Genomic DNA, 24,666 nt, shown 5'->3' with positions numbered 1-24,666 from the left:
TTTCCATATATATCCACATGAGCTCCCCAGTAAATTGGCTATAACAAGATCCTCAGCTGCAAACCTTAAATTAGTCATTTTATATATACAGTCAAATAACCCATAAAGGAGGAGCTTTCTATGTTTACCTGCCCGTATGTGTATCTGAAAGAAACACTCATACATATATATTCTATATTTTACAAGGCCATTCTGAAAAGGGCAACACAAATCAAGTCCATACTGTATATAATGTGACGTCTATAAAACAGGATCGCTGCTGGATATAACCTCTCGACTAAACACACGCAGCCAAGATGCCTATTTTATCTGAAGGAATCATACTGACTGATAAGAGCGAAATAATGCAATATTGTTCTTCCTACAATATTTAGCGCCATTTTTAAAGTATTTGTACTTACCTCATTTCCTCTGCAAGGTCAGAGGTGATATTTGTGTTTATTTTCCACTTTGTGTCATCAGGCTTTTCTTGCAGTTCTGCCACAGCTCTTTTATGAGGTCGAGGGGACTATTCAAACTGTCTGGCAAGTCATGCTTGTTTAACCTCCGACAATGTGAACCCAAAAACCTGCTCAGTGCAACGAGTCTATCACACCAGCACACCATGAGCAACCATCTTCTTATAATGCTACCACAGGTCCACTGTGACACACTGAACACCACAGGCATGCTGTGAGAATTTCCGTTGATACTTAGAGAGTAATTGGAACGGCCAATCATTCGTATCAACCAGAGTATATTTTACCAAATAAAATGTCTCATGTTAATGTTTATTAGCCAATAAAGTCCATAGGGCAGTGATCTTATTACTAGAGACCTTGTGAAACTGCCAGTCGAAAGCTTTTGGTGAGAGGCTTTGACTCTTGCACGGCTATTGTGGATCCATAAATCATGAAGCCTCAACCATCAACCATTAAATACAATAATATCCATCACCAATTGGTCGTAGTTTAAATCGGACAGAATGTGAATCTTGATATTAGTATATAATGCATCTGGTGTTTTTATATTGTCAACAGTAATGGTGGAAAACAGTTGACTGGATATGTCTAATGCAAGATTGGATGAACACTCATAATGTATTTTCAGTGCGAACTGCAAAGTGATCGCTTTCATAGGGATGGGTAAGACGAACCTCCACCCTTTACCACTGCTGTAATATGGATTTTTAGCAATTACATTTCACCCATGTATGGGTTTCTATGCGCTCCAAACTTTTATCACCGAACAAAAAGGGGTGTCACATCTGAAATATTGGACAGTGAGAAGAGTTCAAGCTGGAGACGTATATCGGAACGTAGACGAAGAAGAACTGAAAGTGAGTCTTATTTATTTTTATTAACGGCAAATTTCTTGTGTCGATCATTTTCATCGAATTAATCTACTTGCCAAAAGCAACGACAGCATTTTATATAGTGTTCCCTCTTGCAGGACGGTTTCAGTCAACAAGAGATACAAGTCAAGGAAACTTTCTTATTAACGATTATGTAAATATGGGATAACAGAGAGGAAGGGTTTGTTTTGAGAGGCCAATATCAGGACTGAAAACAGTACAGACTACCTTCAATACAGTCTTAATTTATGACACTAGTTTATTTTAAGACAAATAGCACTAAGTGATTACGTGAGTTTATAAATGTTATAATTGTGTATACATTATTTCATAAAGATAAGTGCTAGGAATTGTTTATCATAGATCAGCATTAGGTTAGGTTTATAGGCTGCCAAAGAATTTGATTCTGCTGCTGCAAAAATCTACTTATCCTGACAAAAACAAAAGATCAGAACCATTTTTAAATACTTTTTGTATATATTTAATGACCTGCAGACATAGACATGGGCTATTTTATATACCTGTTAAAATATAGTATTGTTGGTATTTTAGCCAAGCCTTACTAACCTGGCCATAACAACAAGAACTGCCAAAATATACTGTACTGTATGTACTGCCAAAGGAGTGGTGTAAAGGTAGACCCTAAAATGTTACTTTATTGTCCCATATTTCAAGAATTATTACAGTGAAGTCGGCAGAAATTTGATAAACTGTAAAAGGTGAAAAAATGTAATGGACCTGAGATCATCCTGTAATACTGACGTTAAAGATCTCAACTGTGTACCATATTTCAGTCACGAATGTGACCTTCCCAACTGGCTCCCCATGAATAACAAAAGGATTGAGCAGGAGACTATGATCAGTGTGCACTACAGGATGTGTGACACATTAAAGCCTTTTTTCGCTGGCTTGTAGATGTTCAAGGTCAGATTTCCTTTTTCATATTTTTCAGTTTTCTTCTTATGGTCCTTAAAATTAAAGAGCCATGTAAAAAGCCTTACGGCCATTGTCTTGATATACAGCCCAATTTAATTCTAATTAAAGACCTCTTAGCACAGAAGATACTAAATAAATTATTTAACTAACTTTCGGATTAAAAGTACCAAACACTCTGGTAACCCTGGTGAAGGTCTTGTGGGTTACAGTCAAAGTAGGTCTAAGTCATCACCAGTATCTTTCTATAAGCTTGGTTAAAACAAATTTTGCATCTCATATTAACTCCCTGGAGATGGTTCAATTTTAAATAAGTAAAACAAGTACACAATCGGTGCTTTTTCACCATCCAACACAAACAAATTCACATGATCGCTCAGGACAAGCTAAAGTTTACATTAAGGGTTTTGCTGGTAGTTAACAACTAGGCACCTAACTGTGCAAAACATAATTTTTAAGAGTTGGTGGCATAAAAGAGATTTACAGATATGTGCGTTGGCTTAACAGTTTGATTCGAAGACATTCTGCTCCCGTCTATGTTTGGACCTGAGCAGTTAAATTGCTGGCACGGCCATTTGACTCCACAGGCAGTTGGGCAGTGTCAGCCACTAGGTGGGATTTCACATTCCCCATTTACTGTGTCCCAGTATGTCTCAAAGTGTCTGCACACGTCACGTAGGAGTCCAGGCATCCCCACTTTGACAGGCTGATGTCATACGGTAGCATAGATGACACATGAGTAGAGCATCCGAGGCAGGGGGTTCTCAACCCCCATTTTTAGTTTGGCTGGGTTCTCATGGCCCCAGCAGTTACAAAATCGTCAATTTGAGTCACATGACTTTGAGTATACTTGTGACCGTGTACGGAGCTCCAAGTGCTCTCCTAACATTGTAAAACAAAATGTAACAAATAAATACATAGATGTAAATTTACTGAATTTTTATTAATTGTTAAAATAAATCGTACACCAGCAACTTGTTAAAAAATCTTAAAAATTATCAGGAACTACAATTCAAGTGTAAACCTTTTTAAACAAACAAATTGGTCAAAACTTAAACAAGAATTAAAATTCCAGTATGTAATGTATAGAGTATATAAACATAGAACTGAATTGAATAGATGCAGATATCAGTCAGTATTGGCCCAATATCCGAATAGCATTTTTTGCTATTGAACCTAACAATTAATTGATTAACTGAGAAAAATAATTGTTAATTGCAGCTCTATATACTGTATATTTGAAACATATTATTACATTAAAATGTGTTATATACCAATATACTTATTTCTAATTAAAAAAAATCTTTTTAATATATTTTTTTTATATTTTCTTACTGTAAAGCACAATAACTTTATTTAGAAAAATGCTATACAAATAAAGTGTATAGTAATAAATAGGGCTGACCAAAATGCTTTGAAGCTTCAACCGTTGCCATGGTACTCAAACTCCAAATCACTATTTGAATGCTTACTTTTAAAAAAAAAAAAAAATTTAATATATAACTATGTAATAATAGTGTATAAATATAAATCCCCAATTCCACCTCTGACCCCATGAAATAAGGAATAATCAAAATCATAATAATCAAAATGATTCATTATTCATATTCAACATGAATTATTATTAGTTTTTCTCAGACGGATATCGCTGTTTGGCACTGTGCCAGCTCTGAAACGGGGGAGATAGAGACAGACAGACAGAAGATCATGGCAGCCTGCCGCATCGCACTGCACCGCGAAGCTTCGAATACCTTCGAATATTTCTCACCAAAGCTTCGTAGCCCAAAAAATGGTATTTGGGACAGCACTAGTAATAACAATATCTAATATTAAAAGATGATTGTGGGTTATGACCGAAAGATTAAGAAACACCCGTAGTAGGATATCAAATTTGACAAACATATTTGCTGCAGTTGAATAAAGCGTGTTTTTCCTTCATGATTCATTCATCAACGCCCTTTAACTTTTGTTTAGAGCACCTGATCATTTAACATAATACTTTCTGGAGTACACGGTATAAAGCCAACAAAACTGGAAAAACAAAAATTAAAAGAATTACTTGTCTTGAACAGAGTGTATCACACAGATTTACAATTACGATTCAATGTTAGCTTTGTGATAATTGTAAACAATGAACATACTGTATATGCTTGGTTCTGAATGCTGACGAATGCGATGAAAACTGACGTCGCTACATACAATTGTGACAGTTTTTTCTTTGTGTTTCAGCCACAAAGTGATCAAAACTCTGAGTAAACAAACAACCACCGACGCTGCAATGACTTCAAAAACAAACCAGGACCCAAAAGCCTCAGGTAAGTTTGGAAAATGTGAGGCACATTTGTTTGTCGTACATGGAAATATGGAGTGGTTACCATGTTGTAGTAATAACTAATAATTTACACAAATTTAGCATAGACCTGACCAACAAAGTTGTGTACAGTATATTAAAAAGGGACATATTGTGAAAAACTCACTTTTTCAGTGCTTGTGCTCATACATTTGGGTATCTAGAGTGACTACCAACCCACAAACTGTGAAATATGACAACCCAGTCAGTTTTTTGTGGAGTGCCTAGATCAGAAGACCTCTAGCTCACCCGGTGGAGCATGCGCCCCATGTTGGCTTGGTACCAGTCCTGCGGCTGCGTGTCATCCCCTCTCTTTCCCCCCTTCCCTATCATTCTCCAGCTGCTCTAATAAAGGCAATAAAAACCCTAAAAAAATAAACTAAAAACAAAAGATTTGGCTCACCTTCCTACTGTATGTCGCATCTGAGTATCTCCACCCACAGCTTGAGAACTACCTTTGCAAAGGTGCACCATATTTATCTCTCAAGCCAATCAGAGCAGACTGGGGAGTTTTCGGGAGGGGGGCTTAAAGAGACAGACTCTAAAACGGAGTCCTTTAAAGGTGCTAATTGCGAGATAAGGAGCATTTCTATTCTCAACATGGCGATGGCTGACGGTGGAAACAGCACTAGCAACAGTGCTAACAGAGCTAACAGTGTTAATCTGCGGGGGAACCAGAGGGTGGGTGCGACGCTTCCGCAACAGCTGTAACCGCCATATGAGTGCAGCGCAGAGCGGCGGCCGTGAGCTAGCCAGTGGTGCACGCTCACATGCATGAACATGCACTAAAAGGCACCGCTGCCAGCCAGCTATGTCAACAAAGCACGGAGAAACTCAGATTACAACTCACACACACACAGAGGGAGAGCAAATTCATTCCCTAATAAAATATATATGACACAGAGGTTACACTTTTTATGCGATTGAATAGAATGAGCTTTTCTTTAGTTTGTCAAAGCCTTAAATGCAATAGTAACATATGACTGCAGAATAGGAAGAAAGAAAAAAAAATCAAAGAAAGAAAGAAGGAAAGTAACTACACTTGCATTTAAACTTCATTTGACATCAGAAATACCACTTCTTTAGTCCTTGAAATGGAGAGAAGTCTATCACAGATATATACGAAGGACAAGAAGTGTACCAATTTCATTTTATATCTCCAAGAAATACACTCCCAGAGTGTCTGAAACTATTCACACTCATTCTAGAGGCCTAGTATTGGTGGCTCAGAGTGGTTTATGAAAGGGATATCAGCCTTATACAGCCAACAAAGTCTAACTGAAGGTGTCCTGAAGTCTGCTAGTGTCCAAATCTAACAGTTTCCTCCAGGAGTGATTGGTATGCAGAGGCAAACGACTGACTGCTGTCCTACCAGCCTTGGATTATGTGTGAATCAATGCTTGAGGAGCGAGAATCCTGCCTGCATTCAGATGATATACTGTAAGAGCGTAAACCAATCCCCTGAGAGATGACACATACAGTTTGATGAATATTCAATATATGCCCTCTAACTGGAGAAGGGCTGCTGTGGAAAAGTGATGAAGAATGGGTAACCTGAAAGTAACTTACATTGGAAGCAGTGAAATAATAAGTCAAACTTTGAGTTTACTGCATGTCGGTGCAAATGATGCATTTCAGAGAGAGGACGATCTAGTTTTACTTTGAAGTTAATTTTGTCGCTGCATTCTGACATTGACAATGTAATTTAATTCATGTTATGCTGTTGAATAGAACAAGATGTGCTTTTTCATTGAATCAGTTTTTTTGTCTTTCTGTGAGCATTATCACCCGCCTTCTTACAAGTGTTTAAATGTAAATTTGTGCAACTAGATGATGGTGAGGTACATTTTAAAGGTATGGGGGAGGTTTGCAAACAGAATGTATTTCAACATCCAAAAGGTGTGTTTACTGTGGCTGACCATATTTTAACTGCCTGTATAGGAAATGGATATAACTAGTAAAATATCTACATTTGAAAATGAATGATGAAAACACGTTAAATGTTTAAAAAATTGTTAAATCACAATTCAATCTGGTCAGCTACAAAGACTTACGGTAGAAACTCAATGACACAAAAGGCAGAAATACTTAATTGAAATGTAGGTATCGCAATTCAAACGGAATACAAATGAAATGTATTATTAAGTTGTTCAAAGGTGCTGAATGAGAGATTGGGAGCATTTCTATTGCCGCCACACGGCTCTCAACATGGTGACAGCTGAGCCAGCGGCTAACAGCACTAACAGTGAAAACAACGGCAACACTGCTTACAGAGCTAAAACTGTTTACCTGGGGGGGAACCAGAGGGTGTGTGCTACGCTTCCGCGACGATGCCGTCGGTTCGGACGCCGGGGCCGGCCCGGCTATGTAAACAAAACAAGGAGAAGCTTAGATTACAACACACACAGAGGGAGAGGGAGAGTAACTTCATTCTCTGCTCAGCACAACATCACTCCTCTATATCTTCACATAGCAAATAGTTGTTAGCTGCTGTTTTAACGCTCTGGATATTGTATAGAGCACCTTTAAGTGTGTAATTGCTGGTATTTTGTCTAAATATCTTTTCTCTAAAAATGGCTCTTTACTGGCCACCGACTCAACAGCTTCTGCGACACCCATTTGAAAACCAAATTGTAGCCGGTGTTCTTAAAAAATAAATCTGAACGTGATTTTTGGTATAATATCTACATAGTTAACTCTGGCGCAGTTTAGAAACATAATGTATCCTAAGACCACAATGGTCCCGTATGGCTTAAGATCTGATTTTACTACAATAACTGAGGGACACATTTGATTCTGCATGCGGTAATTAGCTGTTTGGCCTATCTGTTTTATGCAGCAGTGAAGTTATGCTAAAGGTTCCCAGGGTGAATGAGGCAGCTCTGAGTCATTACGAGGTGTGATGCTGGTGCAGAGAAAGGAGTAACAGACGGTGGGTTGGAGTTTGTGATTTCAACAGCTGTTGGATGAACTTACGGTTGTGTGCTGAGTCATCCTACACTTGAAATCCTAGAGAAGAATAACGTCGGCAAAATGTGTCACCCATCTCTCTTTTGCTGTCTCCACCACCACAGGAGGGAACTGTTAAAGTGATAGTGCCGTTGACAGTGAAGCCCCTCCGCTTTGCCATCATTCATGTCATTTGTCATAAATAAAATGTACTTACTTATTTTCTAAAATAAAAATATCAGTTCATTGAAATTTATAGTAAAATAAATCAATGAGAAAATAACAATTTTAACTGGTTTTGATTGTTTTTACGACACATTTAGACAAAATAGATGTATAGCTTAATTTCAAATACATCTTAATCAGCAAGGTTCAAGAAATGTATGTCTTGCCATGATGTGACAGCTGTGTTGGCTGACAAAGTGAAAGGAAATACTGACCTCTGGTGAAATTCTAGCGTAACTACAACCAAAACCAAAAGTAAAAGCACCAGTAATGTGTGTAATGCCCATCTAAAGTGAACATGACTGTTTTCCATGGTTTCCATTTTTTCTTGTCTTAACAGTGGCCATCAAGAGAAGGTCCAGAGTTCCCGGGGTTATGATCACCGACTATATTGAGATAATGCCTCCAGGGAAGTCATCACCTGACTTCACCCGGAAACCCATAGCTATGACTGCTCAAGAGGGTAAATAATAAAACCTGCAAAGTCAAACTTTAATAACTACATTATATCGACAACTGCATCACTTTTGTATGGCTCTCTGTGTTTTGATATTTACAGGTAAAAAAGGATTATTTAAAGCTATGGTTAGTGGAGAGCCGGCACCAGCTGTGACATGGGGACGTAATAAGGGCGAGGTTGATGACCCAGAGCAGTACAAGACCAGATACGATGAAAGAGCTAAAGAGCACATTCTTGAGGTGAGAAAACAGTATCTAAACAAAATGCTCCACATCTTACAAAACAAAAATGTATGTGTTTTCCTAATATATCAAAATCTGTTCTCATGTACTAATAAATATGAGTATTTTAATACAATTGTTTAAAAGTAGGAGGTAAACAATAAAGTTCGGTACTTCAATTTTTTCTCAAAGAACTTCACAGTACTGAATTAGAAGAGCTTCTTCATCATGTCAATGTGAGACAGATCCTAACATTCAGCACTAAAGATGTAATCTAACTATGATAATATTGCTTTATCAGATACTCAATGTAAAACCAGGTCAAGCTGACACCTACAAATGCTTTGCCACCAATGAGTATGGACAGGCTGCCTGCACTGTAACTCTCAATGTTATTGAAGGTAAAAGAGACATCATAACTATACCATATGTTCATTGTAAATTAATCAAATTAAAGAATAATGTACTGGAGCTTTGACTATTCAATAATCATTTCTTGTTTTGCTATTGTTTTCATGTTTTTTTTTCCAGCTGGCTTCAAAAAGAAAGCCCCGGAAGGTATGAAATTGACCACAGATCTATGAAGGAGTCGATGTTTTTTCTTTCTATCATTCATAAATATTTTTTTAGGATTACTAAATATTTCTTGATTGTGTTTTTTTTTTGTTTTTTTTTCTTGAATTTGGATCTCAGCAGCATAATAATGTGCATTGAACATGGTAATAAAATACTAAGACCTATACTGTCATAAAAAGTCTCTGCAATTGCGGAGAAAGACCCTATGGATTCAAAGATTTACAAATAAATTTGATCCAGTGTGTTTTGTTTGTTGTTGGTTATAGAATCATATATAGAGTTTGAACAAATATGATAGAGGAATTATTAGCCATTAAGAAAACCTGTATCTCATTTTTCTTTTATTTTCTTTTTTTCCAATTCACATCTCATTTTCGTTTAGCAAATGGAGCACCACCACAAGATTTCAGAAAAATGCTGAAGAAAACGTAAGTTCAAGTCAAAGTCAAAGTTTAAAGAAAAAAAAAAATAATAAGTAGCTGTAGATCTCCAAAAACAATTTACTCTGTTCTTCTCTTTTCAGGGTTGTTGTTACCAGAAAAAAACAACTCCCACCAAGGAAAGAAGGAGAAATTGACCCTAAGCTCTTGGAACTGCTCATCTGTGCACCAAGGAAGGACTATGAAAAAATCTGTTTGGAGTTTGGTTTCACTGACTTTCGCTGTTTGCTGAAGAGGCTCAACCAGCTGAAAAAGGAAAGGGCAGACGAGCAGGCAAAGGTACTGTACCGTACACAGTTTGGAACAACTGCACATGAATTCTCGATCATGTATTTTAAACTTGCAAAATGCTAGCAGGGTTTTAAACAAAGTCAAAAACTGATGTGCATTTTGAGTTGTGAAAATGTATAACATTTACTCAAAGTGTTTTAAAGCTGGAATAGAAAACCTGATGGCCCAATATCAGCTATAGGTTCTCAATCTTATTTCAGCCAAGGATCCCTTACAAGATAGAGAATATACCGGGGACCCCCTCATGTATGTCCCTTGGAATAATTTGGCGTAACCTATTTTTTACTCTACTATAGTCTTAGTTATGTGGAAAGATATTAGACATGTTCTAAACATATTTGCATATTGTAAGAGTTATAGATTTGTTGGATTAGAACCTAGTCTATGAATTTGTATACTGTAGATTTAAAAAAATTAAAATATTATATTATCTGAAAACTGGCCCTGACCCCCTGGCAGAGTGCCACGAACCCCTGGGGGTCCCCGGACCCCACTTTGAGAACCACTGAGCTGTATAGTTTGCTTGTTTTTTTTGCTGAATTTAAAGAGTAACTCAATGCCAGTCTGTATTTAGTGATTCAATGCTGTCTCGGGTTGAAAGTTTCAAGTCTGTTTCACCTCTGGGTGTGATCAGCACTAGTGGGTCGAGTAGCCAAAAACTGTACTCAAGTAAAAGTACTGTTAGTTTGCAAAAAAAAGTACACTACTAGAAATAAAAGTACTCATCAAAATAATTACTTAAGAGTATAAAAGTATTTGCTGAAAAAGTTATAAGTGTTATATTTGATGTTGATATGACTAGAATTATTTCAACCACAGGTAGTCTTCCTCAGGTTAACTAGTGAACATACACCTGTATTTATTTGTGATGAAATGAAAAGTCATCATCTCCTGATTAGATAACCTGGCACATATACGCTATACCAGACAATATTCACAGTCTGTCTTCCTCAAGTGTGATCACAAAATATTATCACTACCAATAAGTAAAGATTAAAAAAAAAAAAATTACATTCTTTGCTTGTCTACTATATTATAATTTGGCAAATAAATCAGCAAATCTCATATCAGAGGACTCATTTAGGCTGATTAGGAGATGATGTGCAATGTTTCATCACTAATTGCCTTTAAAATACAGGTGTGTTCACTTCTTCACTTTAACTTGAGGAAGACCATCTGTGGTTGAAACATTATTTCAGTCATATTCACATGAAATAACGGTTGTAAAAAATTGCGGTTTTGTCTTTTGATATTTCTTGTGCATAACTTGGTCTCTACTTTTCTGTCTGTCTTCATCAAGCTACACCAATGAGCATGACTAGTTAAATGCACTCCGTTAGCTTGAGTATTTACATTACAAAAGAAAGCAGTAGTAGTAGTTTTAAAGCATGATATACTGTGTGTATATGTTATTAAAGTTATTGGCATTAACACAACAGACACACTTAATGCAGCTCAGTGTCCGCACGGCTCTGATGTAGGCCTACTGACTTCAGACCAGCAGCTGCGCTCACAATTGGAGTCCGCTGCACTGTGTGCTGTTAATTCGTCAGTAAATATTAGCTGCTAGTGCTATTTGAAAGCCATAACTTTAACGTTACTCCTGCTGTAGCTTCAGACATGCTGCTTTGAACGGAGTCACGTAGAGGCTTGACAGCGATAGGATAAAAGAGCACCAGCCGACCACCTGCCCCTTAACGGATCATGAATGCATTAAATAATAAATAAAAGTAGTGAAATGAATGTATCCAAATGTAACGGAGTAAAAGTAATGATTTTTCACTAAAAAACGAATTAAGTAAGAGTAAAAAGTATGCTGCATTTAAACTACTCTGACAAGTACAAGTTACTTGAGTACATGTGTCAGTGTAAATGTAACTTGATACTACCCACTTCTTGCGGTCAGAAATGTGTTGCACCTTTAACCACAACCAATAATGATGTCACAGGGTCCTGGAGTACACTCGTACATCACTGCAACAAGGTGAAATGTTAAACCAATGGATGTCTGAAAAAAGACATCATAAGGGGGTGTTAAGTGACTCTTTAAAAGCATGTCTCATGAGAAAGGATTTTTTCAAGTATACGTCTTTTCCAAGTATTGATGTTATGCCTGAGGCTAAACCAGCCTAGTGCATCTTAACAAGTACACATCCTGTTCAGCACTGAAATTTAGAGCAACATTTACAGATACACAGGACATTTTGACTTTCTTTTGCAGGTTGTAGAGCAAGTGGGAAAGGTGAAACAAATAGAAGTAACACCCAATGGGAGAGCTGAATTTAGCGTCGACATGAAACTTCTGGATCCCAACAGTGCTGTTGACTTATACAAGGTGAGTTAATATGTATTCCAAGATAAACTATCTAAAACCAATCATTCTTCAAATGAAAAGGAAATCAAAAACCCTAATCTCACCACTTTTCTCTAAACAGGATGGGACAATGGTTCCATATGGTGATGATGAAAATGCAAAGCACAGCATGAAGAAAACAGGGACAAATTATGTCTTCAGCATCAAAGATCCTCAGCCAGAGGATGCTGGATTTTACCAAGTTGACGTTGCAGAGGCAAATGTCCTTGCAACTGATTTTCAAGGTGAGGTGTAACTATTGCAACTGTAATAAGACAGGATGATTGTACTAGCAGTTGGCGAGACAATCCACATATCCGCCCTTCCTCCTCTCTCAGTGCCTGCTGTCGACTTCATAGCCAAGATTAAGGATGTGAAGGCCTTTGAAAGTGAGGACGCCATCTTTCAGTGTGTCTTGTCAACACCCCTCAACAGAATTACCTGGTCAAACCAGAATTCATCACTTGAACACGGGGACAAATATGAGATCACTGTCTCAGAGGACAAGCTAATTCACACACTGAGAGTTAAAGACTGTAAAATGGCAGATACTGGAGCGTATTATGCCATTGCTGGGATAACTTCCAGCAGTGCCTCTCTCAAAGTGGAAGGTGGGACATATTTTCTTTTTTCATATTGATATATACATTAATATAATAATCTGATCTTGATAGTGTGATACCCAGATAAGCACTCCTTGAATCTTTGCTCATTTAAATGTAAGACAAGTAAATGATTTTATCTCCCTTCTTCTATGTGTGTTTGTCGTAATTCAGCTGATCCAAATGGTAAAGGACGCAAAGGCACCCAAAATGGGGATCAAGATGACCTGAATAAACTAGCATTGGAACAGCAGGCCAAGCTACAAAAAGAGAAAGATGACTTAGAGGCAGCCAGACGAGCACAGGCTGAAAAGGACGGTGCAGGGGATGGAGGAGACGGTTCTGGAGACGGTTCTGGTGGAAAGACTGATGGAGATGAGGGTGATGGAGATGGCACGAATAATAATCTCCTGACAGATGGAGATGATGCAGATGATAAGAAAAAGAAGCGAGTACGAACTGGCCCTTTGGTTCCTGACACTGTTATAGGTAAAATCCTTGCATTGGGTGAAGACTGAATAATGTGTCACTGCAGAGCATCGATTTATATAATGCCATAGATTTAGTTTCAGTTGTCATGATGTGTCTCTGCTACTGCATACTGTCAGCTTTGCTATCGGGGTCTGTGTTTATCAAGTGTCTCAGAATTACACCTAGGTATTGCTCTGGAGGTTTGACTAGAAATAAGGTTGGTCCCAACCTACAGCAAAATATGAGAGATAGTTACAGTAGGAAACGTTCTACTCACGAGAACAAAGTGGGTAAAGGAAGAACAAAAAATGTAAAGTATGGACCGATGTGATGTGTTCTTTGTGGAGTGGGCATAAGTCAGATCTATGAAGTTAAAAAATAATTTAATTACTATGCTTACAATAGGTCTTACCATTTTGGGCTGGAAATCAGTAGCCAAACATCTGGCATTTAAATTCTGGATTACAGTGGAAACCACTTACAATGAACACAGTTATAGTGATCAACCGCTTATATGGATCAAAAAGCTCGGGACAGAATCATTCCTATACAAACGCTGTTTAAATAATTTGCTTTTGGTCATCCAGTAGTCCACTTACAGTGTTCATTTTGAGTGTTTTCATACATGACAACAGATGAAAAAACATTTAAAAACTATGCAAGACTAACGTTAATTTAATTTTTGATTCGTTTTTTACTTTACTCCCTTGATACTTTGCCTCGCGGACCGTCTCCTCTCCAGATAGATACATGTGGCTGATGCTGCGTGCACATTGGTATCATGACAAGAAAAAGAAAGTAATTATCTCTGAATAAAAAAGAATGCCAGGTCATGTCTGGCTCTGCGGCACACATGCATACCGACACATGTCTCCTCCATGCCACTACCGGGTGAGCGAGCGAGGAGCTCCAGCAAAGGGCCACCATTCTGCATGCGCGCTCGCGCTGCAGAGCCGGCAAAAAAACAGCAATACCTCAGGGGATTGGCAGAAGGCGGAAGGATTGTCAGCAAGCCAGTAAATAGCAAAGGAGTCCGTTTCATTACTTTGAATTCATGTAATAAATATACAAATGTCAATTAAATGATAATCTGAATGAGAATTGATGCACAACACCAAAAATGTGGTTATAATAATCATTCGCTTATAGTGATCAATTTGACTGGAACAGACATGATCACTATAAGCAGTTTCCACTGTATAATCAAACTAGCTTTTGGATTTTCCAATAACACATAACTCACTGTAACAAGAAGTTCAGTGACAGAAAATTAACTGTTACTAGTCATCAGACAAACCATTAACTGTAAAACCGTAAAACATTTACGGTCTTTGTAATATGATTATTAATATTTAGGGTAACTGCTAAATTTAATTATTATAAAATAGTTTTATGATATACTTTGTTACACATCTTCTGCAGTACTGCATGTTGATCACTAGAGAGAGACATACTGTAAACAAGAAAACTAACAGTTTTAAGGCCTGACAGGACTCTACCTGTGTTTGCTCAGCTTTCCCTATACTATTTATTTGTATGGAATGGATCACTAAAATGGTCAATTCTAATACAATATTATATTAATCAGAGGTTACATATAGCCAATGCAAAACAATGCACACTGTCATTTTGATCATTTCTAAATTTGTACTTTGTTCTTACCATTGCAGATGTTGGTGTTAAGTTTGTCTGTGGGCTGTCAGATACTGCTGCTAATGTTGGTGAACGAGCAGAGTTGTCTTGCAAATTAAGCAGTGACACATCTGAGGGACGTTGGTATAAAAATGGGAAGCTGGTAAGTCAACTATTATAGGAGAATTATGAGTATATAGGACTACTGCCATGCATATCGCTGTTTCCTAGCTTGCAATAAGATCCATCTAGTCAAAAATGTTATAATGCATTGCATACCTTAATTTATCTAAATATATTTTTATCTGACAAGCTAACCAATGAGGATGGGGTAACAATTATCAAAGATGGAGCCTGTCACAGGTTGATAATTGACTGCTGTAAAAAAGACGATGCAGCTGTGTACAGCTTTGAAGCTGATGGCCGGAAATCAGAAGCAACACTTAATATTGAAGGTCAGAATAAAAATTAATAACATGGGTTTGGCATCAATTGATACATTATCACACGGGTTAAAAGGGTTTAGGTCTTTGACAAAAACTTTTTTCTCTAACATTGAAGATCCACCAAAAATCGATGCTGATGCTCTAGGAAAATTCACAAAGCCAGTCATTATAAAGGCAGGTGAAACTGCAGAATGGAAGCTGCCGTTCTCAGGTGGAGAACCGATGAATATACAGTGGTACAAGGATGATGACGAGCTTTTGCCCGCTCTCAATGTGAAGATTGAAACATCAGCTATTGGGAGCAAACTACGCCTTGTTAAGTGTCAAAGGAAAGATTGTGGAGAAGTCAAAATCAAAATAAAAAATGAATTTGGTACAATGGAGGCAATTTCCAAACTTATCGTACTGGGTGAGTTGACAATAAGAGACTTAAAGTTTGCCATGTGTTACACATTGTCCTGTAAGTATAAATGCTTTTTGATGTTAATTTAACTTATTTTCATTTCATCTACAGACAAACCCACACCACCACAAGGACCCGTGGACATTATGGAAATGGCTGTAACATCTGTCGAGTTCAAGTGGAAACCACCAAAAGACAGCGGTGGATGCCCGGTCACAAACTATATCATAGCACGCCAGCAAGTTGGGCGCAATAAATGGTCAGATCTCGGTGAGATCCCTGGCAGCGACCCAAGTTACAAGGATTCGGATGTGGACCCTGGCAGGAGATACAGCTACCGGATCAGAGCCAAGAACGCAGAAGGCATCAGTGATTACCTGCAGACAGAGGACATACCAGCTGGTGTATTACGTAAGTCTTCAGCTGGAGCCTAATTTAGGCGTTATAAGGGACATTTTTGCTGCAGTCTGATGAAAACCTCCTTTGGAAGCAGGTAAAATAACATTGGATTGAAACAAGCAAACAAAAGATTACATTTATTTTATCTATTTTAAGAAATTGTAATATTTCATGATATCATAATTATTCTGATACTCAAACATTTGCATATGGATATTTGAATATTTAAAAGAGGAATATTATTATTATTATTATTGTAGATGGTCATTTTTGATACTTCCACTAAGAGTTGCCAGAAATCAGAAATGTTTAAATCACACACACCGCAGGGCTTTGATCAATTCTGCCTGGCCTGATGACGAACTTTTCCCACAATGTATCACAGACATATTTTTGCATTAATTAGAGGAAAACATGACATCATCCTACTCCTTTGGTGAAGGTAGTAAAAATTTAAATTCCTAACTCTGAGAACACACACACAGCATGGTGCAGTGTGAGTCCATCAAAATTAAAACGCTCTTTTCCAGTACTTCATGCTTTATTCGCCAGACATTTTTCAGCTCCCCTGCTGGTTTCAGCTATCTATCACATTTTATTTGGTGAATAAAGCATGGTGTACTGGAGTTGACGTGTTTTGATTTTGGAAGTAATAAAAATAACAATAGAGCAAAATAACATAACAACACATAATGTCATGTTTCCCCCACAGGTTATCCTGGATCCCCAACATCACCAAAAGTGGTCAGTGCCTTTAAAGACTGCATTAATCTGGCATGGTGTCCTCCATGTGACACTGGAGGAACCAAAATAGTGGGATACAATTTGGAAAAGAACAAGAAAGGCACTAATTACTGGAGCCTTGTAAACCAAGGAGGGCCTATTACAGGTATCCAACTCGCTGCAGGAATATAAAGAATAACCGAGTGCGAAAATGAATGCGTACACCTTCATATATCAACATTTGTAGTGATTTGATAACCATCTTTCTTTCTCCACAGATACAAAGTATGCAGTCAAAGATGTTTTTGAAGGGGCAGCATATCAATTCAGGGTGTCTGCTATCAACCTATCTGGTGCTGGAGATCCTAGTTTACCATGTGACACAGTAATCGCAAGAGATCCAATGAGTAAGCCCGTCACACTGAATTCTAATATTCTGCTGCAGATATGTTCACTGAGAATTATGCAAGTCATGCTTCATGGTGAACCGACATGCTGTTCAACATAATGCCGTCTGTAGCTCTTTGGTTAATATGAAAGCACGGCAATGTTGAGCCAATAACCTCTCATTACTGTAATTTCAGAACCCCCAGGCAAAGTCACAGACCTGAAGGTAACATCCTCCGATTACACCTCATTTTCACTGGCTTGGACTAAGCCTAAAGAAATGAAAGGGGTAGAGGATGAAGCCCAAGGCTACTACGTGGAGATCAGACCAATAGAAAACCTTGAATGGACCCGTTGTAATGCCATCCCAATTACTCTAACTTCCTACACCGTGCTTGGCTTGAAGGCAATGGCTAGCTACTGGGTGAGAGTAATTGCCACCAATTATGGAGGTGATGGAGAACCTCAAGGCTTTGACAATTACATCATTGCCATGCCTCCTCCTGGTAAGAACATTTTAAATTTAAATCAAGAACTTGACAGTTTCTATGATCTTCTATATTATTTCTAGAAATGTCCTGGTCAAGTTATGTTAAATAACTGCATAAAGTCACAGCAAATGTGTAGTTTTTCATCAATAATACATCTGCACAGTGCACCCTTTGCCTAAAAATAACCCTACAGCTGTCAAAAGTACTGCACAGCTCTGCACCAAGAAACTTTCTATAGTGTCTGTATAGTGTCTTACAATATTTTGTTTCATATTCGTGGATATTTGAGTGAAAGGGTGGAATTGTTGTGACATGACAGTTAAAACATGATTTTGGACAGCCCAGCACAAACAAAAATACTGAAGTTGAAATGCAGCTGTCAACCAACTCTAGCAATTTAAAGGCATCATGCATATCACTGATACAGGCGGTCTGTGTTGAAATGTACATATTGAAACTGCTGGCTTCTACCATAAACAAAGGATCGGAAATGGACCTGGATTTATACAGATAGTGATCAACTTTTAAAGGTGTCTTTATCCCAATCCTGTACTGTATATCTCCTCAACACATTCCCATCTACGTCTACAGGAATAGAAAAGAAAACAAGAAAGGCTTTGATTTCTTAGTTTATACAATACAGTATTAAAAGAAATCAGATAATGCAAATATTATTTTAAGAATAATGAAAATCTACCAGTTTGCTAAATTGTATAACTACACGAATCGAATCCTTTTATTCTACATTTTCCCCTCACAGTCAAGCCAAAGTTTAATGATCGCAAAATGAAAACCTTCGTGGTGGTAAGATCTGGAAACACAGTCCGTCTGAACATCAACTTTGAGGTATTGTGCCAGAAGTTTTCCTCCTAATGAGTTAATTCGAAAATGCATTTTATTTAACAAATGAATGTGATATTTGTCTTATTGCCTACAGGCTTCCCCTCTGCCACAAATCTTGTGGTCAAAGGACGGTACTCCAGTGCCCAAACATGTAACTATTACAAACTCTGATAAAGGCTCTCAACTGTTAATCCCCACATCTGAGCGGTCCGACAGCGGCATCTACACCATTACTGTCAAGAACATTGTCGGTCACGTGAGCTTCAATGTTGAAATCAGAGTTACAGGTGAATCTCAGAGTGCATGGCCATGAACTGAGAAACTGAGCTGGATACTGTATATAGCAAATACTGTTTCTTTCATAGAAAGATACACTTTTGTAACGCAGACCTCTGTGCCTCTAATAGATGATCCCAAGCCTCCAGGTCCAGTGGAGCTGGATCAGAACATCCCTGGAACAGTGACTCTGTCCTGGACTCCCTCTCCAGATGAGAAGAGGGATGACAGACTACACTACATGGTATCCAAACGGGACTCCTTCAAACGCACTTGGAGGACAGCAGCAGACAACCTCTTCAACAATAAGTTCACAGTTATCAATATTGTACCCGGACGGGAGTATAACTTCAGGGTGTTTGCCAAAAATGACATGGGTCCGTCACCACCTTCTGAATCTCCTGTGTTTAGAACCATTAAGCAAAAAGGTTTGTGACAAAGACATCTATATCATTTCTCACTTTCCTGTACACACTGAATCATTGTTCCTATGCTGAAGTACTGATTTACATTCCTGCAAAAGCTGCCTCAGAAGTATCACTTCTATTCTCAAATTTAAAACCACTGCTCACCAAACCAAATCTCAGGACTGTTTACCTAAAGTGATCCCTCAGGTAAATACCTTCCTTGGGAAGACTGACACCTTGTAAATGAAATTAGTTACAGGAGATTTAAAAATTTGAATGTCTCGCCCCACTGGCTGATTATTTTAAACTTTTAACTTCTTTGTGAATTCAACCACTTAGTCAGAACCAGTATTGCTGTAATAATACTTGCAGAAAGCCAAAGTAAAACCAAAACTACTGGGCCAGGGGACTCGCAAGAGATTTAAAAAAAAAGAGTGAGGAGTAAACTGAATACCACGCGTAAACTCGATAACACGCCCCATTAAAACTTTTTAGAGTCCTTAAGTGAAAACGGCCCTTCCTCTATCTCTCTCTCTCTCTCTCTCCCTCTCTCCCCTCACACCGACACTCGCTAACATTAAGCACACAACCTGGTGGAAACCCTGAAGAGAGTATGGGTAGATGTGATAGATAAGGGAGAAACAGTTGACGTATACTGTACTCACACTGCCACATTGGCAAAATTGCAGGGACCTGGCGTATTTTGAAATCCAACATACTGTAATTAATAATTTCTTTACTGTGTTAAAATTTAAAAAGGGTTCAGATTCTTAAAGCAAGTGCTTTGGTAGATACTTATTTCTCTTAGAACATGGATGTTTTCAGAAAGAGAGAAAAAAGAGACACTGAACAAGAGATTGCTTTGAGTTACAGGAGTTCAAGGACCAGCGGCTAGCATTGATGTGATGACAGGATGTTATTGATTTCTATGTTAAATTAGGGGAAATTATCTTACAAGGCCACTCGTTAAAGTGTAGTTTTAACTCTTTATAATTCTGTAAAACCCTGAACTTTATGCATTTCTTTGTTTCAGGAAACTTCAAAGTAAACATGCCAGAGACAAAATCCTTCGACTTCCAGTCATCTCCGTCATTTATCGTTCCCCTGAAAAGGCGCACATCTCCACAGGGTTATGAGTGCTACATGAGCTGTGCAGTTAAGGGTGATCCAGCTCCACGTGTGACATGGTACCGCAACAACATCAGCCTGAACACAAACACCAACTACCACATCACCAATGTGTGTGGAGTCTGCTCCTTGCTCATACTAAGGGTGGCACCCAGAGACGACGGGGAATACAAAGTCGTCATTGAGAACAAACTGGGGACAGCTGAGTCCTCAATGACACTGAATGTCAGAGGTATTAACACTTGTACCTCGTTTAAGAATTATACATTTTTCCACAAAGAGACTGAAATATTTGAGTGTAAAGTATGTAAATAAATTAGACTGAGAGTATCAATATGTTCCTTTACAGAGTGAAGAAGAGCTGCAGCTGCTGGACAGAAGCTGAAGCAACAGATGTCTTACTATGCTTTAAATCAATTACCCTAAATTAAGTGACAACTCATGCTCATTTTAAGTTACTTAATTTCCCGCTAGTGTGATGCACCGCTATATAAACACTTAACAACTTTAGAAAGCTCCAGAAAACATGAATTGTGTTTTGGGAAAATGATATATGCTATACTATTAAACTTAAGAGATACAGTATTTCCCCATCCTGCTTTTATTTACTGAAGATGAGGTCAAAGCAAAACGGCAATTTTTGTTTAAATTTTTTGGAGTTCCACTGCTCACTTCAGTGTTAACCCTGGGTTTTCAGTCCTACGAGTCGACTATGGTTCACTTCTTACCAGTGTAGATCGCCATGATAACTTATGCTGAACACCTAACCTGCTCCGCAGCAGGTTATGTTCGAGATGAGAAATCAACTCGTATAAAAGTGACGCCTACTGACCAATCAAAGCTTGGTGTGCAGATTGTAAAATAATATTACACGAATACGAAGAAATTTAAGTCAAAATCCAGACTACAAACTGACAAATGCAGGAAGGAGAGCTGGCTGTATGCTGTGGGTGTTTACCGCTTTGAACTAGGTTTTTATACTTATTTTTTTACTTGCTCTCAAGTTCGTTTCACACCGCAGGAGTCGAGGACGCAGCTGAAAGAAGGCTGAAATAGTCACACACGCCACATCATTATCAAAGGCCATAATATAGGCTATAATGTAGGATATCTGTACATTCGTTCTATTTTGAAAGCCATTTATAATATCACTTCCCCATCGAGATGCATCTATCTGACTTTTGAGTATTCCGTTAAATTAGTAATAAATTAATTAATTAAAGTCTGTTAATTTACATCCACAGTTTTTTTCTTTTACCAGCTGTCTTCCAACTGCAACTGTGTTACTTTTAATCTGGATTATGTGTATAATTTTTTTTTTTTTTTTTGTATAACTTCTAAGTATTTGTCTAATATTATAGTTTGCTCTTGGTTTGTAAAATATGCCGCTCTGCTGACAGTAGACTTATCCATGTTTGCAATTGGTCATCTGCTGCAAAAACCGCCCCTTTCATGTGAAGCGCTCATAGCCAGATTGAGAAACCCTGGGTTGATTTATAGAGTTGTTAACCACCGTCGTAGGACCGTTTAGCGGGATCGTGGTTGTTGGGGTTAGTTAAACCAGATAACGAGAAGAGTACCTGGGTATGCTGAACTCGCTTCGTAGTACAGACCTCTGACCTATTTCACACTCGATGGGTGTATTGCTCAGGACACAAGGGTGCGCCGTGTCGGATGTGGTGCAATTTGGCCAGATGATGGCGCTATAACAATGAACTTTTCATTTTGGCCTGTAACTTTTGAACCGTAAGTCTCAGAAATAAAAATCTTTTTTCCCTGGATTTTGTGACAAATCTATTTATATAAGCCACACCCATTTGCATCTAGATGTTTTTGCTGCTACTCCTGTTAATTTTGAGCAATCAGCACCAAATGTGGTACAGAACATCTCTGGACCACGTCGGACATAGTTACTTTTCCGATTTTTGATATTCCATACTGTTTTGCTATAGCTGGCCCTCAAAGTTAACTCAAATGCTGTGGGCAGGGCCTATACAAAAAATGCCATTTCTCCTGAATGCTTAGTGCTATTGTGACCACATTTGGTAGACATGTGTAGATATTATGTTCGACTGACAAATTTGGTGCCATTTGGCAAATGGGTGGCGCTGTAGCATCATCATATAACTATAAATGAATGAATGTCTGTGTTTGTATGAATGCTCTTCGCATATCTCAAGAACCGTTCATCCAATCAACTTCACACTTGGGGTTACAAGCAGCCATACCGCGGTTCTCGCTTCTGCAAGCAGAACTGAGGGCCGAGCAATCGGCCCGTTCTGGACGGGCACGCACTCCGAACGGGCACTGCACTAGTGATTTTAAATTATATGAAACAAACCAACTTAAAACACTTCTATCATTATTTATTTGCCTTGCCCTTAAGCAGAGATATAGTCATTAAACACACTAAACACACTAAATACTGAGGATTTTTGGACTACTAGCAGGTGGGGCAATGTTTTGTTTGTATCTCATGCATGAATGTACACACATGTAACACACCAGCGCTTTTAGCAGCTTAACGTTGTACTAGATTAAAGGTGAAGTAGGCAAAATTGGAGCAAATATGATTAAAAAAAAGTTATTTTTATAAAACGGTCGCCATATCCTGACAGTAGCAGCACATGAAACAGGTAACCTGAAAAAAAAACATGTGCCTCTGTGTCGTCCGGTGCTCCTAACTACATCTGCAAGATTTCACAGACCGGAGGAAAACAACCAGTCAGAGCTGACCTGGGATCTGCTGTCCAGTTGCTAACTGGCAGCGCTGATCAAATATGAACCAATATTATGTTACGTTAATGCCTATTTCTCGCCTCAAATGTTTTCAGAAGCATCTCGTAATGTACTGTTTAGCTGTTAAATGAGAAAGTTTTTGACCCGGCAGCCATGTTGACATTTCTTGGGGAATACCAAGCAAGTGGTATCTAAAAGTGAGGAGAGTGTAACCAAATGAAGCCTCTCCTGTGTGCCAAGCGTGTTGGAGAGCTACAGTGGTCGACGCGAATGTCCCTCTCTAAAGCCATCTGGAGCAGAGCCAGTGCTTAGAGTGTGTGTATGTGGGAAGTGAGTGGTGAAGCAAGAGTGAGAGAGCGGCGGCGACGAGAGCGAGTAATGTTATCAGCTCTGGCTCCAGCAGGAAAAGTTAACAGAGTGTGGTTTGTCCGTTTTGGGCTAGTGTTGAAACATGGCGGTGCAACATGGCGGACTCCATGGAGAGGTGACCTGCTCCCTATGTAGATATAAATGACTCGAAACGATTCAGGTGATTATACACTAAAGAAAACCTACTTTTTCATTTTATATTCCATTTCTGATAATATATCCCCCTAATTGTTACACACTAGTCCTTTAAGTGATCACATTTTAAAAAAAAAAGAAGAAGAAAAAAATTGATCTTTCTTTCTTTGTCTTTCAAACTGTGCATGTTGTATTTCAAGGTTTATTCACTGTTTTGGTTCTGGACAAGAAGCATTATGCATGGGAGACCTTGGGAATCATATTTTTCTCTCTTACTGTAGACTACAGTTTCTCTACAAATAGAGAACTGGTGCCATTGCTGGTGCCTTACATTAAAGTACTAAAAGACAGCCCTGGGAACTGTGGTTCTTGCCCTGTACACAACAGTCAGATCTATTATACATGAAAGCAATGTTATACACATTCCTGCCAATGGTTTCATGCCAATTGATGGTTGGTGGCCATGAACTGGTTTGAAAATGACAGCTAAACATGAGTGAGTGAGTAGTTCTGAGCTACTTAATTTGATTGAATTTAATTAGGTTTTTGGCAAGAAACTTGAATAAATCTAGTTGTTCGAAGGACATGTTTTCACATCAATATAAAATAGATGTTAGAGAGGGAATTATGACCTGTTTAACTTCATAACACTAGCTCTAAACAGCTTGCCAAGATTTGTTTTTAATCAAAGCAAATATTTAAATATTCAAAATCATTTGAATTGTGTGTTTTTATGCAAATAACCACTATAGATGGCAATAAAGTACAGTACAGTACCCTCCCTCCACAGTGTAATTCAAACACTGTAATTTACCATGTATATAATGTTTTTTTGTGTAAAATATATCGAACATTAAATGGCATAAGATCTAAAATGTGAGATTTCAAAAGTGGCAGATAAAATTTCTGAGTTGCAGACAAAAAAAAATACTTGTCTGCCACTATGGCAGGTAGTGAAAAAAGTTAATTTGAATAATATGAACACACCAGGACCAACTTCAAAATTAAAATGCTGTTTACACATTTTAACACTCTGACAGGATTTTTTCTGCTAATGCTGCTGCACTTTTACTTGATAAAAGTT

The 24,666-nt window shown here is 38.2% G+C and overlaps 1 protein-coding gene across 2 annotated transcripts; it reads left to right on the top strand.

The window, feature by feature from the left end:
- The first annotated feature begins 1,127 nt into the window (after window positions 1-1,127).
- LOC119496602 (immunoglobulin-like and fibronectin type III domain-containing protein 1) lies at window positions 1,128-21,244 on the top strand. Of its 2 annotated transcripts, none has more exons than XM_037784051.1 (24): window positions 1,128-1,318; window positions 4,496-4,581; window positions 8,131-8,253; window positions 8,350-8,489; window positions 8,773-8,872; window positions 9,003-9,029; window positions 9,430-9,475; window positions 9,571-9,766; window positions 12,000-12,113; window positions 12,214-12,376; window positions 12,470-12,742; window positions 12,908-13,222; window positions 14,875-14,999; window positions 15,150-15,291; window positions 15,398-15,691; window positions 15,797-16,096; window positions 16,797-16,973; window positions 17,086-17,214; window positions 17,392-17,700; window positions 18,446-18,531; window positions 18,623-18,815; window positions 18,936-19,232; window positions 20,245-20,571; window positions 20,689-21,244. In XM_037784051.1, the coding sequence occupies exons 2-24, from the start codon at window positions 4,545-4,547 to the stop codon at window positions 20,691-20,693; spliced, it is 3,918 nt and encodes a 1,305-aa protein (XP_037639979.1). In that variant the 5' UTR covers window positions 1,128-1,318; window positions 4,496-4,544; the 3' UTR covers window positions 20,694-21,244. The 2 variants fall into 2 exon arrangements, with proteins under 2 accessions (XP_037639979.1, XP_037640066.1); XM_037784138.1 differs by lacking the exon at window positions 1,128-1,318 and adding an exon at window positions 3,861-4,058.
- The last annotated feature ends 3,422 nt before the right edge of the window (window positions 21,245-24,666 follow it).

The sequence above is a fragment of the Sebastes umbrosus genome, chromosome 1 (assembly GCF_015220745.1).
Source record: "Sebastes umbrosus isolate fSebUmb1 chromosome 1, fSebUmb1.pri, whole genome shotgun sequence".
NCBI lineage: Eukaryota > Metazoa > Chordata > Actinopteri > Perciformes > Sebastidae > Sebastes > Sebastes umbrosus.
The sequence above is the reverse complement of the archived record's forward strand: the minus strand, read 5'-3'. Positions and strand labels throughout refer to the sequence as shown.